This window comes from Elephas maximus, chromosome 13 (genome assembly GCF_024166365.1).
Source record: "Elephas maximus indicus isolate mEleMax1 chromosome 13, mEleMax1 primary haplotype, whole genome shotgun sequence".
In the NCBI taxonomy this organism is placed as follows: Eukaryota; Metazoa; Chordata; class Mammalia; order Proboscidea; family Elephantidae; genus Elephas; species Elephas maximus.
Window position 1 is genome coordinate 38,913,281 of NC_064831.1, and position 21,799 is coordinate 38,935,079.

Here is a 21,799-nt window from a genome sequence, read left to right on the forward strand (position 1 = left end):
TATTTGTAAATCACATTGGGCAGAATTGTCATTTTCACAATGTTGACTCTACCTATCCATGAGCATGGTATGTTTTTCCATTTATATAGTGCTCTTTTGATTTCCTGCAGTAGTGTTTTGTAGTTTTCTTTGTATAGATCTTTTATATCCCTGGTTAGACTTATTCCTTAGTATTTTAATTTTTAGGGGTTATTATAAATGGTATTGTTTTCCTGATTTCCTTTTCATTCTTCTTTTTATTGGTGTATAGGAAGCCAACTGATTTTTGTATGTTTATCTTGTATGTGTATGTGTATCTACTACTCACACTCTGTTGAATCCTTCTATTAGCTCCAGTAGTTTTCTCGTGGAGTCTTTTGGGTTTTCTATGTATAGTATCATATCATTTGCAAACAGGGACAATTTGGATGCCCTTTATTTCTTTTTTTGCCTTATTGCTCTAGCTAGTTTTTTTTTTTTAGGACTTCTAGCACAATGTTGAATAGGAGTTGTGATAAAGGGCATCCTTGTATTGTTCCTGTTCTCAAGGGGAATGTTTTCAGCCTCTCTCCATTAAGAATGATGTTGGCTGCTGGTTTTGCATAGATGCCCTTTATTACGTTGAGAAATTTCCCTTCTATACCTATTTTATTGAGAGTTTTTATCAGGAATCGGTGTTGGACTTTGTCGAATGCCTTTTCTGCATTGATTGAGATGATTATGAGATTCTTTTCTTTCCTTTTATTTATGTGGTGGATTATGTTGACTGATTTTCTAATGTTGAACCATCCTTGCATACCTGGTATGAATCCCACTTGGTAGTGGTGTATTATTTTTTTCATATGATGCTGAATTCTATTGGCTAGAATTTTGTCGAGAGTTTTTGCATCTAGATTCATGAGAGATACTGGTCTATAGTTTTCTTTTTTTCTGGTATCGTTGCCTGGTTTTGGTATCAGGGTTATGCTGGCTTCAAAGAATGAATTTGGAAGCATCGCTTCCTTTTCTATGTTCTGAAATAGTTTGCGTAGTACTGATGTAAGCTTTTCTCTGAATGTTTGGTAGAATTCTCCAGTGAAGCCATCTGGGTCAGGGGGTTTTTTTGTTGGGAGTTTTTTTTTTTTTTTTTTTTAACTTTTTCAATCTTCTCTCTTGTTATAGGTCTGTTCAAATTTTCAACATCATTTTGTGCTAGCTTGGGTAGGTAGTGTGTTTCTAGAAATTTCTCAATTTCCTCTAGGTTTTCAAATTTGTTGGAGTATAGTTTTTCATAATACTCTGTTATGATCCTTTTTATTTCAGTTGGGTCTGTTGTAATATCCCCCATTTCATTTCTTATTTGGGTTATTTGTGTCCTCTCCTGCTTTTCTTTTTTCAGGTTGGCCAGTGTTTTGTTGGTTTTGTTTTTCGTTTCAAAGAACCAACTTTTGGTTTTGTTGATTCTTTCTATTGTTTTTCTGTTCTCTATTTCATTTATTTCTGCTCTGATCTTTACTATTTCTTCTGGTGGTTGTGGGCTTTTGTTTGTTTTTGGTGTTCTCTTTCTATTTGTTTGAATTGTGTAGCTAATGTTTTGATTTTTTCCCTTTTTTTTGATGTGTGCATCTATCGCTATAAATTGACCTCTGAGGACTGCTTTTGCTGTGTCCCAAAGGGTTTAGTATGATGTATTTTCATTCTCATTTGATTCTAGGAATTTTTTTATTCCATATCTGGTTTCTTCTATTACCCAGTGGTTTATTCAGTTTCAGGGTGTTATTCAGTTTCCATGCAATTGATTTTTTTTCCTTATTCTTCTTGTTCTTAATTTCTACCTTGATGGCATTGTGGTCAGAGAAGATACTTTGTATTATTTCAATGATTTGGATTTTGTTGAGGTTTGCTCTGTGACCTAAGATGTGGTCTATTCTGGAGAACATTCTATGTGCATTGGAAAAGAATGTATACTTTGCAGGTGTTGGGTGGAGTGTTCTATATACATCTATGAGGTCAAGTTGACTGATTGTACCCTTTAGCTCTTCCGTATCTTTGTTGAGTTTCTTTCTAGATGTTCTGTTCTTTACTGAGAGTGGTGTATTGAAGTCCCCTACTATTTTTGTGGATCTGTCAACTTCTCTTTTCAGTGCTGTTAGAATTTGTTTTATGTATTTTGAAGCCCTGTCCTTGGGTGCATAATGTTTATTATGGTTATGTCTTCATGATGAATTGTCCTTTTAATCATTATATAGTGCCCTTCTTTTTCTTTTATGGTGGATTTTTTTTTTTAGGTCCATTTTATCTGAGGTTAGTATTGCCACTCCTGTTCTTTTTTGGTAGCTGTTTGCTTGATGTATTTTTTTCCATCCTTTGATTTTTAATATATTTACATCTTTGTTTCTAAGGTATGTCTCTTGGAGACAGCATACTGATGGATCCTATTTTTTTAAATCCATTCTGTTGCTCTCTGTTTCTTTATGAGCGCATTTAGGCCATTTACATTCAGTATAATTATTGATAGGTGTGAGTTTACTGCTGTCATTTTGTAATGCTTTCTTTTGTGGTGCCGACGTTTTCTTTGTTCCTGTAACTTTTCTGTGCTGGATTCCTTTTGTTTGTGGATTTTTTTTTTCTTTTGTTTTTGTAGATTTTGTTTTTATTGAGACTTTATTTTTCTTCTATATTTTGGTGAGTAGGTTTGTTAACTTTCTTTGTGGTTACCTTGAAATTTACCCTTTCTTCCCAGGCTTGAACCAGTCTATTATTACTTGGTATAGCCTTGCCTTCCTCTCCATTGGAAAGTTCTATACCTATACCATTTATTCCCTCTTTTATTGTTCTGACATTGTTATCATGTGCCTATTAACCTCTCTAGTTCCCTATTGTAATTCTTTTAGATAGTCCTTGAGAGTTAATTTCCTAGGTTGGTACCTGGCTGGTGCAATCTTGCATCGTAGCCTTAGGCTGTGGTCTGATGTTGCTTGTTCTCTCACCAAAGGACTCCCTTTAATAATTCTTGTAAGTGTGGCTTGGTTTTTACATCTTCCTTTAATTTCTGTTTGTCTGGAAATGTCCTAATTTCACCAACACATTTGAACAAGAGTTTTGCAGGATATATTATTCTTGGTTGGCAATATTTTTTCTTTCAAGGTTTTGTATATGTCATCCCATTGCCTTCTTGCCTGTATGATTTCTGCCGAATAATCAGAGCTTAATCTTATTGTTTCTCCTCTGTACATGACTTTTTGTTTTTCTCAAGCTGTTCTCGGGTTTTTTTTTTTTGTCTTTGGTTTTAGCGAGTGTGAGTATGACATGCCTTGGTGTTCTTCTTTTGGGGTCTATCCTATATGGGGTTTGTTGAACTTCTTGGATGGTCAGCTTTTCATCTTTCATGATATTAAGGAAAACTTCTGTCAGCAATTCTTCAATGATCCACTCTGTGTTTTCTGTTTTCTCCCCTTGTTCTGGAACTCCAATCACTCACAAATTTTTACTTTTGATTGTATCCCACATAATTCTCAGCATTTGTTCATTCTTCTTCATTCTTTTTTCTGATTTTTCCTCAGAGTTGTATCCAAGTTTTTGTCTTCAGTTTCACTGATTCTGTCTTCCATCATTTCAAACCTGCTCCTCAGCCCTTCTATGACACTGTCCATTTCTGAAATCTTGTTGTTTATCTTTTGGATTTCTAGTTGTTGTTTTTGTATGATTTCTAGTAGTAAATTTATTTTGGCATTTTGTTCCTGAATTCTTCCATTTTTTTCTGTATGTTTCATGAATTTGCCTTTTCCAAGAATTTGTCTATTTTTTCCTCATTTTTGACTGCTTTTTGCTTCAACTTTTGGAGAGCTCTGAATATTAGCGATTTGAATTCCCTATCACGTAGTTCTAGTGCCTTTTCTTCTAATGGAAAGTCACCTGGTGTTTTATTTTGGATGCCTACTGGAACCATCCTGTCCTTTTTCTTTTTATGTTTTGATATTGTATGCTGTCTTCAGGGCACTCAGCAGTTATTTGCTTCATTTATTGATTGTAGATTTGTTTGTTTCATCTTACTTTTTTTATTTATTTGGTTATGTCTGAGCAGGCAGGCCGTACATTCTTTGTTTTTGCTGTGGGCACAATACTTTTCACCTCCTTGTCCAATGGGCAGGGCTAGTTGTTCAGCTATGGTGCAGCAGGGCAGTTCCAGCTGAAAGGGAGGGGCTGGGATAGGTTGTTTGTGGCATGTACTGAGGCCAACAGTGAGGGCTATGAATCAATGCAGGGCAGGTTCTGGTAGGCCCTGCCAGTGCTGCTCTTGGGTGTGATGTTCAGTGCATGGTGCAGATAGGCAGGTAGGAGTGGGAAGGTTGTGATGTGTGGAGCTAGAATGGGTATGGGAAAGAGGAGAGAGAAACAGGAGGCAAAAACAAACAACAAAAAAGTGCTTAGGAGCTTGCTGTTGGAGTGGAGAGGTGAGAAACCGAGAAATGGACACAAACAAAAGGGAAAAACATAAAGTAAATAAATAGAAATTAGAAAAGAAAAGCCTGCATGGATCCCACCAGTGCAGCTGCGAGACTGGGAAAGTGGCTCCCAGGCTGCGCAGTACAGCCCAGCTAGAAGGGGTAGGAGATGTCATACAGTGCCAGGTATTCAAGAGACAGGGAAAGAAGGTAAGTATAGAGAGATAAGAAACTGAGAAATGAAGAAAGACAAAAAGGAAAACAGAAAAAGAAGAAAAAGAAAAGAAAAATACATGCCCCCAGGGATCCCACCAGTGCAGCTCCGGAGCCCCGAGAAGTGGCTCCCAAGCCACACAGTACAGCCTGTCTAGAAGGGTTTCCCAAGCCTTGAAAACAAACAAAAAAAGTTAAAAAATAAATAAGCCCTGGGGATCCCACCAGCGTGATGGTGGGCTGGGGAAGCTGTTCCCCAGTCAAGTGGTGCTTCACAGCCTTTCAAGAAGAAGCAAAGATGGCACGCATAGCCAAGTGTTTGAGAGAAAGGAGGGAGAGGTGTTGAGAGGCACCGAAGAAACCAAAAGAAGCGGAAAAAAAGCAACAGCGGCAACAAACAGATGGCACTCCAGGAGCTGGCCAGTGTGGGTGGGGTGAATCCATGCTGCAAGGGGCCGAAGCCACTGCCTCTCAACCAAGAGATAGAGGGTGGTGGGAAGCAGAGGAGGCTGACCAGTGCGGGGAGAAGGATGAAGGGTGTGAAAGCATATATTGCTGGTTACCAGGTGCTCTGTCTCCTGCTGGAAGCTCTTGGAAGTTGCTTTCCTGTACTCTGTATCCACCGGTCTCTGACAGGGGTCCAAGAGGGCGAATCTTTGCTGTGTTAACTGATATGGGGCCACTGCACGTATGTCTCCTTGCTCTCTTTTCTCTGTCAGTTTCTGATTCCATTTGGTGCTTGGCTGAGTTCTTTATCTCTTCATTTGATGCTTAGGGTTCAAGGACTGACGTTTGTCTCTGTTTTACTTAGTTTTTCAGGTCTTTGCTGTGGAGGGATGGCGTGGTACTTCTGTCTATAGTGCCATGATGGCCAGAACCCTGGTTAACCATGTTTTAATGTTATTATGTGTTTAGTATTGGGCTGTGGCCTATTATTACCTCTCACATAGCCTCATTCCCTGTTCTCAGAGCAGACTGCCACATCTTTCTCCCACAGAGCAGCTGGTGAGTTCAAATTGCTGACCTTTGGGTTAGCAGCCAAGTGCTTTAACATATACATACATATATATATATATATGTTTCAAGACTGAACATATATATATATATCAATTTTATCAGAAATAAAGAAGGACTAACTAAAATAAACCATGGAGTTCTGTAAATGATGAGGTCAGGGGTAATCTCTCTATTTGTTCACCATGGTATTCCCGGTGCTTGTACAGTGCCTGGCACATAGTAGATCCTCATTAAATATTTGGTGAATGAATGAATGAAAAGAGCTTGTATTAGTCTGGGCCCAGGCAGGGAACAAAATTAACTCCTAGATGATTCAAATGAAGAGCCTTTAGGGAAGGGACTACTTACAGGGACATGGGTAAAGTTGAGGGAACATATGAGAACTAGTGAGATGTCAGGGACTAGCAAATGTGAGAAGCCATTACCACCGCTTGGGCTGAAGGAATGGAGGAAATGATGTATCTAAAGTCCAACGAAGACTGAGCCATGCTCAGAAGCTGTAGTTACGGAGGGACAGAATTACAGCCCCAGATAAGGCATCAAAACAGGGAGGGAGAAAAGAAATATCTGCCCCTTCTTCCCTTCCACCCTTTGATCTCTTAATGACTATTGGCTGAACCCCACTGAATGGTCAAGATAACAAGGAAGCTTGGGTGATGCAGTCAATCAAGGCCAGCTCTAGGACACAGAACAGGCAGAGTAGGGAGAAGAACTGGGGAGGCAAATGTAGAAGAACAATCACAGTGCTACCTCCCTAGAGCTTAGGGGAAGCAACGTCCATTTCTGTATGTTACACTCTCATTACTTTTAGAGATTACTTTACTCTCTTTAATAACATAATAATTCGTATCAACGTGGGAGCTCAGACTTGTCTTTCAGGGATCTGGAAACAGCATTTCCCGAGAAGAGCACCTGGTATGTGGGTTTACGCCTTCCCTATTAGACATAACCCGGAATGTCTTGTCCCCTAGGGCATGATGTGTTGCCCATCTGTTTGTCGGGCTTTCTGCTTGATTGATGTAGGGACATCACTGGCCTGATGTAAAATATTAGTCATCTAAATGAATGTCTATAGCCCCAAGTGAACGTGTTCTAATTACAAGGCCTTGAGCGATTCCTCTCCTGAGCCGTGCCTCGGTTTCCCTAACCTAAAGTGAAGAAAGAAATGTCCAGAGAGCTATTGTGAAGACGAATTAGATAGTTCTTGCTGATATAATATGATCTTTATTCTTTTTTTTTTTTTGCTATGTGTAACTGTGTTGACAGACACAAATATTGCTGAACAAAACATGCTTATATTATGCAAAAGTCACAACAAAGCTTCCCATGGGTACCCTACTAGGAAGCAAACTCTCAGAGGAGTTGGAATATGTAAAAAAAGCAGTCAGTAACCCAACCTTTCTCTTAAACAACAAACAACCTGGCACAAATGGAGCTTGAACCCCCTGGGGTGCAGATTTCTAGAGGCATGACCTTTGGAAATTACATAATTCTTGTGATGCCTGTTGTCTTTTTCAGGACACTTTTAATAAGAACTATATGGCAGGTGTGCATCAGGGTTGTATCCTTTCACCATACTTATTCAATTTGTATGCTGAGCAAATAATTAGAGAAGTTGGACTATATGAAGAAGAACATGGCATCAGGATTGGAGGAAGACTCATGAATAACCTGCAACACACAGATGACACAGCTTTGCTGTTGAAAGCGAAGAGGACTTGAAGCACTCATGAAGATCAAAGACGACTGCCTTCAGTATGGAGTACACCTCAATGTAAAGAAAACAGAAATCCTCCCAACTGTACCAATAGGCAACATCATGATAAACTGAGAAAATATTGAAGTTGTCAAAAATTTCATTTTACTTGAATCCACAATCAATGCCCATGGAAGCAGCAGTCAAGAAATCAAACTACATATTGCATTGGGCAAATCTGCTACAAAGACCTCTTTAAAGTGCTAAAAAAGCAAAGATGTCACTTTGAGGACTATGATGCACCAGTCCCAAGCCATATGGTATTTTCAATAGCCTCATATACATGCGAAAGCTGGTCAGTGAATAAGAAAGCCCAAAGAAGAATGGATGCCTTTGAATTATGGTGTTGGCAAAGAACATTGAATATATGATGGACTGCCAGAAGAACGAACAAATCTGTCTTGGAAGAAGAAAGGCCGGAATGCTCCTTAGAAGTAAGGATAGTGAGATTTCACATCATGTACTTTGGACATGTTATCAGGAGGGACCAGTACCTGGAGAAGGACTTCATGCTTGGTAAAGTAGAGGGTCAGTGAAAAAGAGCAAGACCCTCAATGAGATGGATTGACACAGTGGGTGCAACAATGGGCTCAAACCTAGCAAGGATTGTGAGGATGGCGGAAGACAGGGCAGTGTTTTGCTCTGTTGTACATGAGGTCGTTACGAGTCAGAACCAACTTGACGGTACCTAGCAACAACATATGGCAGCCAGTCCTCTGTACTCTATGGGAAAAAGACAAGAGCCAAAGAAGCCTCCACCTGTGAGGCTTTTGGACAATAAAATTTCCATTATGCAACTCCTCGATCATACCGTAACTCCACACTAACTTGTTAATCCATTCACCAGGGTCTGTTTACTGAAAGGACACTTGCTGAACCAGTTGTGCTTCAGATCCCAGGATAAGTATGTGTACTGTACTTTGACTATTCTGTTCCTTTCTGTTTTTTTCGAGCAATTTGTAGGAATTGTTTTTTGTCTCAAACATTTTGGGAATTTCGCCCTTTTCCCCCATTGTGCCTCAGATATGGACTCCCAAATGCATCGTGGAAGGAGGATGAATCTTCTGAAGCCTGCTGCTGTCAGAGAGTCTGTCCTTCCGTTGTGACAACCCCCTTGCTGAACTGCCTCAGGGAACTGGGCTGGAGGACTTAAGCTTAATGGATCTGCATTGATACATTGATGTCTTTCCCAGACTACCTGTGAGCCCCATTGAAAGAATTTATAAGACAATGGCCAAGGCTAAGTGTACTGTTGGCTAACATTAAAATGGGATCTGAACCTTGGCTTCATAAGCACTTTTTTACGTGTAGGTATAAACATTTTATTTTGAAGTGTTTGCAGGGTTTCTACTCAGAGGATGTTACACTCCCCTCCCCTGCCTAATTTCTTAAGGGTTACCAGTTTTTAATCAAGAGTACCTATGTTCTCAACAGAGTTTATTTCCATGGTGTGTGAAATAAGCATTTTTGTTTGTTTTTTGTTAAAGTTTCTAGCCCTCATAGCTACACTTCATTCACATTTAAAAGAACCTTCTGGAAGGTAACCAAACAATATAAAACCCATACTAAATTTTCCATGTATAATATTTAAAAGCACTCAGTTCCATTATTTTATATGTTGCTACGTCAAATGCTTCTAAGTTCTGCATTGCAAAATTCGTTTGCTTAAATCCATCAAGAATGCACAAATATGCCTTCCCATTACCCTGTTTTAGCTCTAATTTTCTGGAATAGTGGAGGACTCACTAGTCAGAGCTCAGCCAGGAATATCACTCAACGTTTCTGTCTCTCCAGTTTCTCATCTGTGAAATACCAGGGCTTAGCAAAGTCACCTGCAAAACATCTTCTGGCCTTAAAGTTCTGTGATTTTAATTTTCCTCCTTATTAAAAAATTAAAGTATAAGATTAAACGATGAAGAGAGGGAACATAGCTAACCCCCATGTAGAAGGCATTACCAGTTGCTGTTTGATATGAAAGGACATTAAATCCAAAAAATGATACAGCCAATCTCCCAACAACCAAAAAGACACAGTTGGAGTTCAAGGTAAGTTGGTCCGACTTCTCATGAAATACCCAACTACATAAAATCTGGCATAAATATGGACAGAGGCAGCTGTGGAATTCCAGGGATGGAGGTAGACTAGTGTGACTAGAGACAGCAGAGAGAGGTATCATCGAGGGGAGAGTAACAGGAAAATCCACAGGGAGCTTTTTGGTTGATTCCTGCTGTTATTTTATTTGGGGATCACCAAAAATCACAAGGTGGCATTAACGCTTCAGTGGTATAATTCTTGCCTTCCATGAGGAGACCCAAGTTCAATTTCCAGCCAATGTACTTTATGCATAGCCACCACCCATCTGTCAGTGAAAGCTTGTTGTACTGTTATGATGCTGAACAGGCTTCAGTGGAGTTTACAGACTAAGATAGCCTAGGAAGGAAGGCCTGGCAACCTACTTTCAAAAAATCAGCCAATGAAACCCTATGGCTCACAATAGGCTGATCCTGTTGTACGTGGGGTTGCCATGAGTCAGGGCAGCAGCTAACAACAAAAATCCTGAGTCTGGGTGTGTGATGACTTTGTCATTTGTTACTCTGATAGCATTGTGCCATATAGCACTTTTTCCAAGAAGGAGGTTGCTTGACACGGAGGTTGCATCAACAACCTTAACAAGATGCCCCGGGTGTAGGAACCACAGTTCTGGGGAGCAGACTCGACAAAGGAAAAGAGAGATGTCACAGAGAAGCTGAATCAGAGCTGATTGCAGCCAGAGAAAGGGGCTGAGAGAAGCTATAATGCACACAGGGACCGGCAAGGAGACGGCAGTATGATTTGAGGCAGGTCAGAGGGTGACCGGGTCAGGCAGGAAAATAGTACAGAAAGTGATCAGACGAATCAGTTTGGAAATGCATGTAAGTGGGGAGCAGCTGCTCAGGGGAGATCTTAACCACGTGGATAATAAACAAATAAACAAAACCACCCAAAGAAACTGGTAGATGCTAAGAATCCTGGCAAATAATGATCAAGAGGCAAGAGCTTCATGCCCATTTGGATTGGAGTCAGGTGCAAACACGAAGGATTGAATGATCCAAGCATGAGAGCTAGATATACCAGGTGAGGGGCGCATAGGCCACAGAGATCCAGGATTCTCCTAGTCTAAATATTACATTGTATTCAGAGTGTTCACGGGGGGCTAAGCGGAAGAACTACTGGGGAGATGTTTAGGAGAAAGTTTTCTAGAGCACAAAAATGCCCAGAAGCGGTTCCTTTGCCAGGTAGTCTGCCAGGTCATGTATTTGTGTATCAACTGCTCTTGAAAGCATGGTTTGTCCAAATTGTGACAAAGCTTGCTGATCCCAACCAGGCTCCAGCCTCCTAAGAACGCAAGTACAGATCACAGCAAAAGCCTCCCCCTCTGAGAAGTACGGCTGGTCATCGTCACCAGATACTGATTTATAACACGTGAGGTCCGGGCCAGGAGAGACGCCAGACCCCTATCTGTGCTTTGGGACGAGCACTCATCATTTAAAATGTCAAGCTTGGAGCACTTTGGGGCTAAAGAGTGTCCCTGCCTTAACTCTTGAGGCAGACAGCTCAGGCCCTGGGAAAGAGGGAGGGATTCTCACTGGTTTTACTTTCCTGGAGAACTAGAGGCCAGAAGAGACTTGGGCTCTCTGTTCAGAGTAACCAGCCTCTCTGTGTGGCTGAGCAACCTGTTCCAAAACTGAATAGACACCCATTTCTCCCTGCATCTCATAAGAGGTCTCATCCAGGAAGTGCGGCTGGGGGCATATGGGTCCAACTCTCAGTTCCAAGGGCTTCATTTTATGGGCAGGGGTAAGCTTCTGTACAACCCGATTCTGAGACCTCTAGTAAAAGATCCCTAGAAGCTCTTTTTTCTCTTTAACTGCATCTTAATTTCTAGGGCAGTGGTTCTAAGACTTTTTGAAATCAGGACTCCTTAACACTCTTAAAATTTATTGAGGACTCCAAGGGTCTCTTGCTTATGTGGGTTATGTCTATTGATATTGACATTAAAACTGTGGAATTAAAAAAGTTTTTTTATTCATTTATAAATAGCAACAATAAACTCAATGTTGTTAGTTTTTGTAGAGTCAGCTCCAACTCGTGGTGACCTTATGTATAACAACAAGACATTGCCCGGTACTGCACCATCTTCATCATCATTGGTATGTTTGAGTCCATTGTTGAGACTATTATGTCAATCCATCAATAAACTCAATACAAGTAACATATTTTATGAAAAATAACTATATTTTTCAAAACAAAAAATGTAGTGAGAGGAGTAGCATTGTTTTATATTTCTGCAAATGTCTCTGAAGTCTGGCTTAATAGAAGACAGCTGCATTCTTGTATCTGCTTCCACATTCAATATGTTGGGACATGTTGCTTTGGTTGAATATGTACATGAAGAAAGTTGAGCCTCACACGTATGTAATCAGAAGAGGGAGGAGTATTTTAATAGCCTTTTCAGATAATTGTGGATATTTTTCGCTGGTACTATACGAAAACTTGATGAGCGGTAGTTTCTTAAAAGTTACTTGCTGCACACCCATGTTTATTGCAGCTCTGTTTACAATAGCAAAAAGCTGGAAGCAACCAAGGTGTCCATCAACGGATGAATGGGTAAATAAATTGTGGTATATTCACACAATGGAATACTACGCATCGATAAAGAACAGTGACGAATCTGTGAAACATTTCATAACATGGAGGAATCTGGAAGGCATTATGCTGAGCAAAATGAGTCAGAGGCAAAAGGACAAATATTGTATAAGAGCACTATTATAAGATCTTGAGAAATAGAAAAAACGGAGAAGAACACATACTTTTGTGGTTACAAAGGGGGGAGGGAGGGAGGGAGGGAGAGGGCTTTTTATTGATCAATCAGTAGATAAGAACTGCTTTGGGTGAAGGGAAAGACAACACTCAATACAAGGAAGGTCAGCCTAATTGGACTGGACTAAAAGCAAAGAGGTTTCCGGGATAAAATGAAAGCTTCAAAGGTCAGCGGAGCAGGGGCTGGGGTCGGGGGAACTTGGTTTGAGGGGACTTCTAAGTCAATGGGCAAAATAATTCTATTATGAAAACGTTCTGCATCCCACTTTGAATTGTGGTGCCTGGGGTCCTAAATGCCAACAAGCGGCCATCTAAGATACATCAATTGGTCTCAACCCACCTGGAGCAAAGGCAAAGGAAGAACACCAAGGTCACACGACAACTAAGAACCCAAGAGACAGAAAGGGCCACATGAACCAGAGACCTACATTATCCTGAGACCAGAAGAACTAGTTGGTGCCCGGCCACAATCGATGTCTGCCCTGTCAGGGAGCACAACAGACAACTCCTGAGGGAGCAGGAGATCAATGGGATACAGACCCCAAATTCTCATAAAAAGACCATACCTAATGGTATGACTGCGCCTAGAGGAATCCCAGAGACAATGCTCCCCAGAACTTCTGATGGCACAGGACAGGAACCATCCCCGAAGACAACTCATCAGGCATGAAAAGGACTGGTCAGTGGGGGGGAGAGAGATGCTGATGAAGAGTGAGCTAATTAAATCAGGTGGACACTGGAGAGTGTGTTGGCAACTCTTGACTGGAGGGGGGATGGGAAGACAGAGAGAGAGGGAAGATGGCAAAATTGGCACGAAACGAGAGACTGAAAGGGCTGACTCAATAGGGGGAGAGCAAGTGGGAGAAGGGAGTAAGATGTATGTAAACCTACATGTGACAGACTGATTGGAATGGTAAATGTTCACTTGAAGCTTAATAAAAATTAATTAAAAAAAAAAAGTTACTTGCAATGTGGAATCTGAAATCATATCAATGAGCTTTTCATACTCTCCCATTAAAATCCATTGGCCTATTTTGTACTTTAAATGGATTTTTGACTATAGCATGATTTTGCAGCACCAAGCATTGGCCATTTGGAAAATACTGGTTCACTGAGTTATGCAGATCTTCTAAAATGTTAACACAGTATTAAAAAGTCACATTTTTTAATATCACCACCAATATCATCAACAAAATCTCTAAGTATCAGGAAGCTGTTAAACTCACAGTAATGGAATAAGTTACCGAAAATTCTAATTTTCACTTGAAAGAACGAATATCATTGTCAAAAAGTACTATCCATTGCTTTACAGACTTACTTCATTCGTTTTTTGAGAAATACATGAAAAAAGAGGCTATTTCAAACAATCTCAGCAGTGATTTTCCTTGAGACAACTGATGTGCTTTGGTATGCAGCAAAATACTTTATATGTACCAACCATTTGGTCACAGAGAATATTCAAAAGTCTTGTACACAAGGGTAGAGATTGAATAAGATTAATAATTTTTACTGCTTCATCAAGGACATTCGTAAATAAACCTCCCCCTCCCCCAAGGCTGGTGAAAAACGCAATGACTATCGATATACATTTTGGTGCCACTGCCTTGATTGTGCTAAGGTACCAACAGGTTTACCTACCATTGATTTTGCATCATCAGTGCCAAAGTGAAGACGGAGAAAAAGGCAAATAATGTCTTAGTATTATTATAAAGACAGTTTTGACTGCATGGACATCTCTTCAGACCACAGTTGGATGAATGCTATTCTAGGGGAAGTGTTCCCACTGTTTTCCCCCTCTTAGCAATACTTGGGCTAGGCTAGAATTTACTCCTGTGGGAGTGGGTGTTTATGAAGCATCTTTTTAGAATGAACACTTTTGAGAAAATCTATTTTAATCTCACATTTGAGAGGTGATGGAGGTGGGGGAGGAAGGAGTACTATAATTATTAAGATAAAATATGCTTTTAAAAGCTTGATCCATGAGGGTGAGTCAAATTGAGAATTCCAATCTGATGACTGTGATCAATAATAATCCAAACTAATGGTTCGTGTGTACGTGTATCCAAAATGCATATGTTCCTGAAATTATTAATTTGATTTTGAAATCCACTGGAGTAATCTCCAGCTATTTCTCTTCCTGATAGTTGAGATTAGTCTAATGTTAAAATGAGTTTGTGTTTCCTGAGCATTCAGCAATTGTGGATGCGAGAAAGTGCCCTTGAAGAGTGCTTTGTAGCGGACAGATACCAACCTGAGATTTAAACAGGAACTAGTTGTCCTTATTTCCATTTTCTATGCCGCATACTATTTCAAGTTATTTCTGGAAAGAGGTGGAGGTATGAACAAGTTCGTTCAAAAAGAAATACTCTCTGCTGTTGGTAGATCACATATACAATTAAAAGTTGACAGATTTGTCCGCATGCACTTAAAAGGCCCCAGGAAATGTACTCTGCTTTGAGGAAAGGCCTAAAGTGTGTTTTCAATTATAGTTGCAGTGATTAAGTGCTCAGCTGCTAACTGAAAGATCAGCAGGTTGGCAGTTTGAACCCACTAGCGACTCCACGAAAGAAAGATGTGGCAGTCTGCTTCTATAAAGATTACAGCCTTGGAAACCCTGTGGGGCAGTTCTTCTCTGTCCTAGAGGGTCACTGTGATTCAGGACTGACTTGATGGTAATGGGTTTGGCTTTTTTCTTCTTTTTTTTAAAGCATTTTAGAGGGTTATAGCGATTCAGGAAAATGTGGTGGTGTGTCTATGCAGAATAATAAGCCTGAACATTCCAGGCAAAGGCTCCAAGGAAGCAGTGGGGGACTGCTACACCATTCTGTTCACCCCACGCTAATTTTAAAGATCCTGCTCACGCAGGGCAATGAGTCTATTTGGAATGAATGGGCTCTGATAAGAACCCACCCGGAGGCACCTTGGAAGACAGGCCTGGAGATCTGCTTTCTAAGGGTCACAGCCTTGAAAACCCTATGGAGCAGTTCTACCCTGCACACATGAAGTCGTCATCAGTCAAAATCAACCCGAATGGCAACTAACAACAACAACGACAACTTTAATTTCAAGTCCAAAGCTATTGAGAATATTTGAAGGCATGGCAAGATGAGTTTGATCTAATGTGAAAGATAGTCCTATTTCAAATTATAATGCAGGGACACTTAACTATCAATTTTCTTAGACCAACATTTGAGGAAGAATTGGTTTAGATGACATCCATTTTCAATTTGACTACCCTCCACTCTGGGTTTTGATTGGAATCAAGCATGTGTTTCAAAACCCGCTTCAGATAACATTAGTTGTGATGGGTAAGCTAGAGCTTCTGGGAAGTTGGCAGGGAGGGGTTTATCCTGAGATTCATTATCAATGAAAAAACATCTTTTGGGAGATACAGCACACTTTAAGCTTTTCTAATAAAGCATTCAATATAAAGTCTTATTGTTATTTTTTACGAGGTGTGTAGGAACATAACCCCCACCGCCCTTGTTAACACACCACTGGAGTTGTGAGAATTATGTCAGAGCATCAAAGAGCCATTAGTTATCTATGTAAGTGAATATAGTGTCATTGTCATGTTCTATATCTTCACTGTGCCTCCACCTACTTTGGTGAAAAAATCTATTTTAGAATTGATAGGAAAATATTTAACATAATAAGATGATGAGTCAGGGGTTTTTTTTTTTTAAACTGAAAAGGGAAGATGTACTTAAATAATGCACCTTTTTTTTTTTTTTTAGCCACATCTGACTCATGACATATAATGTATTCTGCTAAGTTCAAAGTTTCCTCTTACAAAGAGAGTTTTATGAAACAACTCTTCTTCAGACCATTTTTTGCTTCAATTATAGTAGCAGGTTTTGGAGTTTAAATCATTAACAACCTCTGAGTGAACTTTTATCCAAATGACTGCAAGTCACAAAGAGAACAGTCCTCTTTCACCAAGTGCCTTTTGTGCTAGAGTGAGACCCGTCCTTTTCTATTTTTCCCCTTTATGTGTCTCTTTGAAGAAAGATGTGTGATTTGTAAAGTAATGAAAGTATGTATCAGTTAATGAAAACTGCTATATTGGGCTCATAAGGCACACTGGAATGGCTTCAGGGTAAGCTTCATATACCTGCATTATAGCCGGAAAAAAAAAGTAAATTTCAGAAGTCAAGATTGCTGTGTGCACTGTAGGAGTATCCTGTAGCAGTTAAATCAACCATCAGGGGTGACCTAATCTTATTTTCCCCCTTTTGTCAAGGAGCTGTAATTTTCATTTAGGCAGTATTTTTCAGTTTTAACTCCATTGGGCACGCCAAACAGGGCACTTACGCCATCAACCTAGTTATTGATTTCACCATATGTTATCTTTTTTATTTTTAACATTATTTTTATTGGAATGTCTTTGGAGAGTGTGTGGGAGACTGCAACTACCAGAAACTAAAGGTGATGGGGTGAGAGAGTAATTCTTTTGATGACAAAAGCCCGACAAATTTTATACAGAACAAAGTGTAGTTTAATAAACAAAAGAAAGTTAAGAGACAAATCTATTTACTTTTGAAAACCAGTAAGAATAATGAACTAACCGTTGTTTGAAGAGTGGGAAAAACTTTTTCCCCCCTCGATTCGGCGACTAGCGGGATAAATTCGAAGAACTCCATCCCACCCCCGCGCGCGCGCCCCCCATTCTTTCCCGACTGAGCAGTTGCAAATCCGAGGCTGAGTCCGCCCTGGGAGCCTTAGGGCACCTTCCTCTTTGCTCTCTGTGTGTGTATGTGTGTGTCTAGCTCTCGCTCTTTCCCTCAGTCTGTGCTTCTGTGTGTGTGTGAGTGTGTGTGTGACAGAGAGAGAGAGCGCGAGAGGAGAGCGAGCGAGCGAGCGAGAGAGAGAGCAAGAGAGCGAGCTGTGAGCTGTGCTGCCGCCGCCGCTGCCCTTTGATCCCGACATTAGTGTTAGGGGCTCGGAGACACAGAGCGCGGCCATAGACACCGCCGCACCGGCACTCATTTATTTATACCTCCCATCACACACGCGAGCATAGGACACACACACACTCACACCTATTAGATCCGTTTCCATTGAAGAATATTACGCTCGGGGACAAGCCAGGTGCACGACCAAAAATTAAAAAAAAAAAGAAAAAGAAAAAAAAAAAAAAAAGAAAGGAAAGAAAAGAAGAAAACCCCTCTTCTGGCTCCAGGAAACAAGCTTCAACCCATTGCACACACCGGAGAGAAGGGGTTTCCCCCTGCCCGCCCGCCCGCCCGCCCCCCAACTACCTCCCCGCTCCTGCCAGTGTCTGCCTCTGCCCCCACGGGGGTTTATTTGATCTCACATTAACCAAGGAGGAGAATGTGAGAAAAGGGGGAAAATGCCCAGGAGGAAGCAGGAGCAGCCCAAGCGCCTTCCCTCACGTAAGTCATCCCTTCTCCACCTCCTCTCGTGCCATTTTCTCGCCCTCCCTCTCCTCTCTCTCCCTTCCGCAGCCTCCTCCGTTGTTTTCTGCATTAGTTTAGGGTTACAGAGGTGAAACTGACAAAGACACAGCCCGGGTTACTCCTCGTTTAGGTCTATGCTGAGGCAGCCATGTTGGTGATGATCAGCCCCGTGCCCTTTCTATTCTCTCTCTCTTTTTCTTTCTTTCTCTCACCCCCCCTCTTTTTTCCTTGAGATCGGGCTTTTTTCCCTTTTCCTCCCCCTTCCACCTTCTCACTCCGGTTGCTGGGGGTAGGGGGCGCGAGAAGAGAGGTGGGGAGTAGTGTGGATGCCGGGGTTTTTATCGCGGGGTGGGGGGAGAGGTTGGAATCTTAAAAAAAAAAATTCCTTGTGGTTCCCAGTGCTGGAGGGTCGGGCCGCGCGGAGGGCTGGGGGCCGTGACATGGCGTTTGGGGGTGTCGGGGCGAGGGCGCGCGGCCGCCCGCCGGGGACGGGATCCAGGGAGAGGTCCGTCTCCGGCTAAAGGTTGCGCCGGGGTTGGTCGGCCCCGGAGCCCGCGGCGGCGGCGGCGGCAGGAGCAGGAGGAGGCGGAGGTGGAGGCGGCGGCGGAGGAGGGGAGTCGGGGGCGGGCGAGGCGGGAGAGGCTGGGGAGGGTGTGGGGGCACCGCATACAAACACACGGGGACACACGCGCCGCCGGGCGGCTGCTCCCGCGGCGCCCGGGCAGGGTGCGCGCCCGGGCGCAGGGGGCGCGGGGCGCCCGGGCGGGGGGCGAGGCCGGGCAGCGGCGGGCGGATGTGGGGTGCGGGAGCTGCGCTGAGGCGGAGGCAGGAGGCAGGGCGGCTCGCGGCGCGCGAGGTCCCTGCAGAGCCGAGGGGAGGGAGGAGCAGGGCTCCTGGCCGCAATAAAATGCGGGGTCAGTCGGATCAGACGGAGCCGGGCGAGACTCGGGCTCTCAGACCTCCCTGGCCGGCGAGCCTGAGCAGAGTCCAGGACTAAAGTGCATCACAAGCCTCCCCGGCTGCAGCCACACACACCAACTGGAGACTCATACCCGCCAGCACGGCCCGGTCCCCTTCCCCTCCTCCACCCGCGCCCCCGGTCGCTCTCTGCCCTCCCTCCTGCTTTTCTTTGCGAGACTCTTAACTTTTCCCCCCACTCCCTCTCCAGCTCACCCCCCCCCCCAATCTTTCTCCGCTTTGAGTGTTCCGAGATGCTGCTAAAGCTAAAAGTGAAGGAGAAAGAAGCAACTAAAAATATCCCCCGGGGCCGCCCGGCTCCTTGAATGCACAGAGGAGGGGGCAGGGGAGAAGGCATGGGGCGGGGTGACCGGGAGGAGGGGACGCCGGAGGCGCCGGAGGGAGGGGTCGGGGGAGACGGAGGGTCAATTTTTCTCCCCCCCCCCCCACTGCTCCCCTCTCCCGGCGGTTTGGCCCTGCTCTGCGCCCGATCCTGCAAAACCCGGGCTGGGGGCGGGAGCGGAGCCGGAGCGCCCGCCCGCCCGCCCGCGTGTCAGGCCGACGTGGTCGGTCACCTGAAGTTCACGGAGGGTGGGGGAAGGGTTAAGGTTATGGTGTCTCGGGCTCGGGTTGTGTGTGAGCGTGTGCGTTTCCGCTGCAGACAGGCAGCGCAATCGATCTCCCCCTCGCGAAATATCCGCGGCGGTGCCCGCCCGGGGGACAGGGAGGGGGCGCAGGCTGCTCGGGCCGGGCGCCCCCGCCGCTCCGTGTCACCCGGGCCGTGGCCGAAGTGGCCAGCAAGGGCACTTGCAGGCAGCCCGCTCCGCAAACATTCCTCTTTCTTTCTCCTTCCCGGTACGCAGGAGTCGACGCACAGGGCTTGGGTTGTGTGTGTGGTTTTTTTCCTTTCCTTTAAAAAAAAAAAAAAAAAAAATGCCCCTGTGCAGTCCTTTCTTCGTCTGCCCGCTAGAGGTTCTGAGGATAATATCACATATGTAATATATATGCACATAAAATCACTCTCAGGCGGCTGAGTGTGTAGGGAAATTCTGTGTGAGGAAGGAGAAGGAGGTGGAGTTGGGAAGGGCGAGTTGGGAGGCTCCGCGCTGCGATTCACAGAAAACTCGCAGCAGTTGGTGGAAGAGTGTGTGTGTGCACATGGCCGGCCGGCCACAGTTCCCAGCTCCTTTCGGGGGTGTGTGGGAGGAGGGAGAGGAGGCAGGAATCCTGGGGGGGCCGGGGGAGGCTTCCCCTGCTCAGACAAAATGGGCTTCAGTGTTCTTTGCGAACTTGCCCTTAGATGGCAACTTTGGGAGCTGATGAGCTTGTATGTGAAAACCAGGGCGGTGAGGTTATTTGGTCATTTTCCTTTCTTCTCCATCTGCTTTGAAAAAAAAAAAAAAAAACAAACTGTTGGCGGGGTTAGAGGGAGGGTGGGAGAGGAGAAGGGATTTTTCTGTTTCGGCTGTGACGGAGATGGAACGCTTTCCCTCCCGTGGTGTGTAGCGCTTTCGGGCAGCTGCAGCCTGCCCTGCTGGTGACCTTGACCCTGACCTGGTGCGACTACCCTCTCTGTCTGAGAGGAAATTCAGGCTCCATTTTAGCTCGAGTGCTTGATGGGCCTCTCCTGCACGTTGGTGCCTGATGATTAAGTTATATTTTGAGAGTGGGTTCTCCCATCCTGTTCTCTGATACTGTTAGCCACTCACTTAAAAAAAAACTCCTTCTCCCAGTCGCATAAAGGCACTTTCACTGAAGTAAGAAGCAATTGCCTCTTGGAAACAGTGTAAACGTCCCTCCAGTTTTGAAAGGGGAAGCCTTAATTTGCGAAGCTTTTCCACTTACCTTTGCGTTGAATGGATTTTTGTGGACATGCGCTGCGTTTTCTTCCCGTGGTTTACACGTGTTTTGTAGGCAATTTCATTTGGGCTAAAAGTAGCTTCTGGGCAAATGGTGTATTTTGCAATTCAGTCACAGTAACACAAAGCTTACTAAATGCTTAGTGAATCCTGAAGAAATTTTTAGTGGTGTGGAGATTTAATAAATACCGTCTTTTATAAAATTAGTGTTAATTTGTATTTAATGCAGAATAGAATTGTGGGCCTTAGTCCCAGTTCTAACGCTAACTCTGTTTTTGTTTGGGGAGGATTTTTCTTTTCCTAGAGAACTGTTCTGTATTAAAGTTAAAATACACTAAATCTAGGGATTCAAATCTGGGTAGGGATTCAAATTGCTGTAATGGAAGTCATCGCAGGATTTTAAGAAGTTATATTGGGGCAGAGTTAAGATTTGACCCTGAAAGAAAGAAGCGATGTGTATAATGTGGGGGTGTGGGGGGCTCTCTGAAACCCTGTTGGTGTGGTGGTTAAGAGCTATGGCTGTTAACCAAAAGGTCGGCAGTTCACGTTCACCAGGTGCTTCTTGGAAACTCTATGGGGCAGTATCTACTCTGTCCTGTAGGGTCGCTATGAGTCAGAATTGACTCTACAGTAACAGGTTTGTTTTTTTTTTTTTTTTTTTTTTGTGTGTGTGGGGGTACTCAGAATGAGATGGGTAAATTGTTCTTGAAGCCAAAGAGCCCTTCTAAATAAGTACAAAAGTTGTGAACAGCCACTGTTGATACATGGTTTTAAGAATCTGAGGAACCTGTAAACACACATTTAAAAAGTTAAGGTTAAAATACAAAAAGAGAAGCTTGTAAAACGTGAATCTGTAGAAAATTTGGGATGCTTTCCCCTCTTGCTTCTGCATCCCCCCAACAATACAACTAAAGATATCTAAGCATAAACCACTGTGACCTGTGCACTGTTTCCATTTGTTGAATCTATTTATCTGTTATTAAATATGATACTAGCCAGGCACAGACTGGATCTACAAAGCCCACTGCCCTCCCGCTCTGTGGCACAGAACACCAAGGAACCTGGAAGTTCCACCCTAGAGTGGATTAGTCCTGGAAATCCAGTCTAGCACTTGGTATTATCTGATACCAAGTCTGGGGTGAGCCTCAGCCCCTGGCACGGTGTCCCAGCAATTCCCTAGGCTGGGCTTCGGCCTGCTAAGGTTTCCTAGCTCCTTCTGTTCAACTAGACACCCATGGGACTGTTCAGAACCGAATTAGCTTTGGGGATGGGCAAGCCTTTAACCTGACACTACTAACCTAAGCTTTAGGTTTC

The 21,799-nt window shown here is 43.3% G+C and overlaps 1 protein-coding gene across 1 annotated transcript in view; it reads left to right on the forward strand.

The window, feature by feature from the left end:
* The first annotated feature begins 17,115 nt into the window (after positions 1–17,115).
* ZNF827 (zinc finger protein 827) overlaps positions 17,116–21,799 on the forward strand; it is a 204,967-nt gene continuing 200,283 nt past the window's right edge. The window contains exon 1 of the mRNA XM_049905426.1: positions 17,116–17,645. Coding sequence (XP_049761383.1) covers positions 17,603–17,645 — 43 coding nt within the window. The 5' untranslated portion in view covers positions 17,116–17,602. The remainder of the gene's footprint in view (positions 17,646–21,799) is intronic.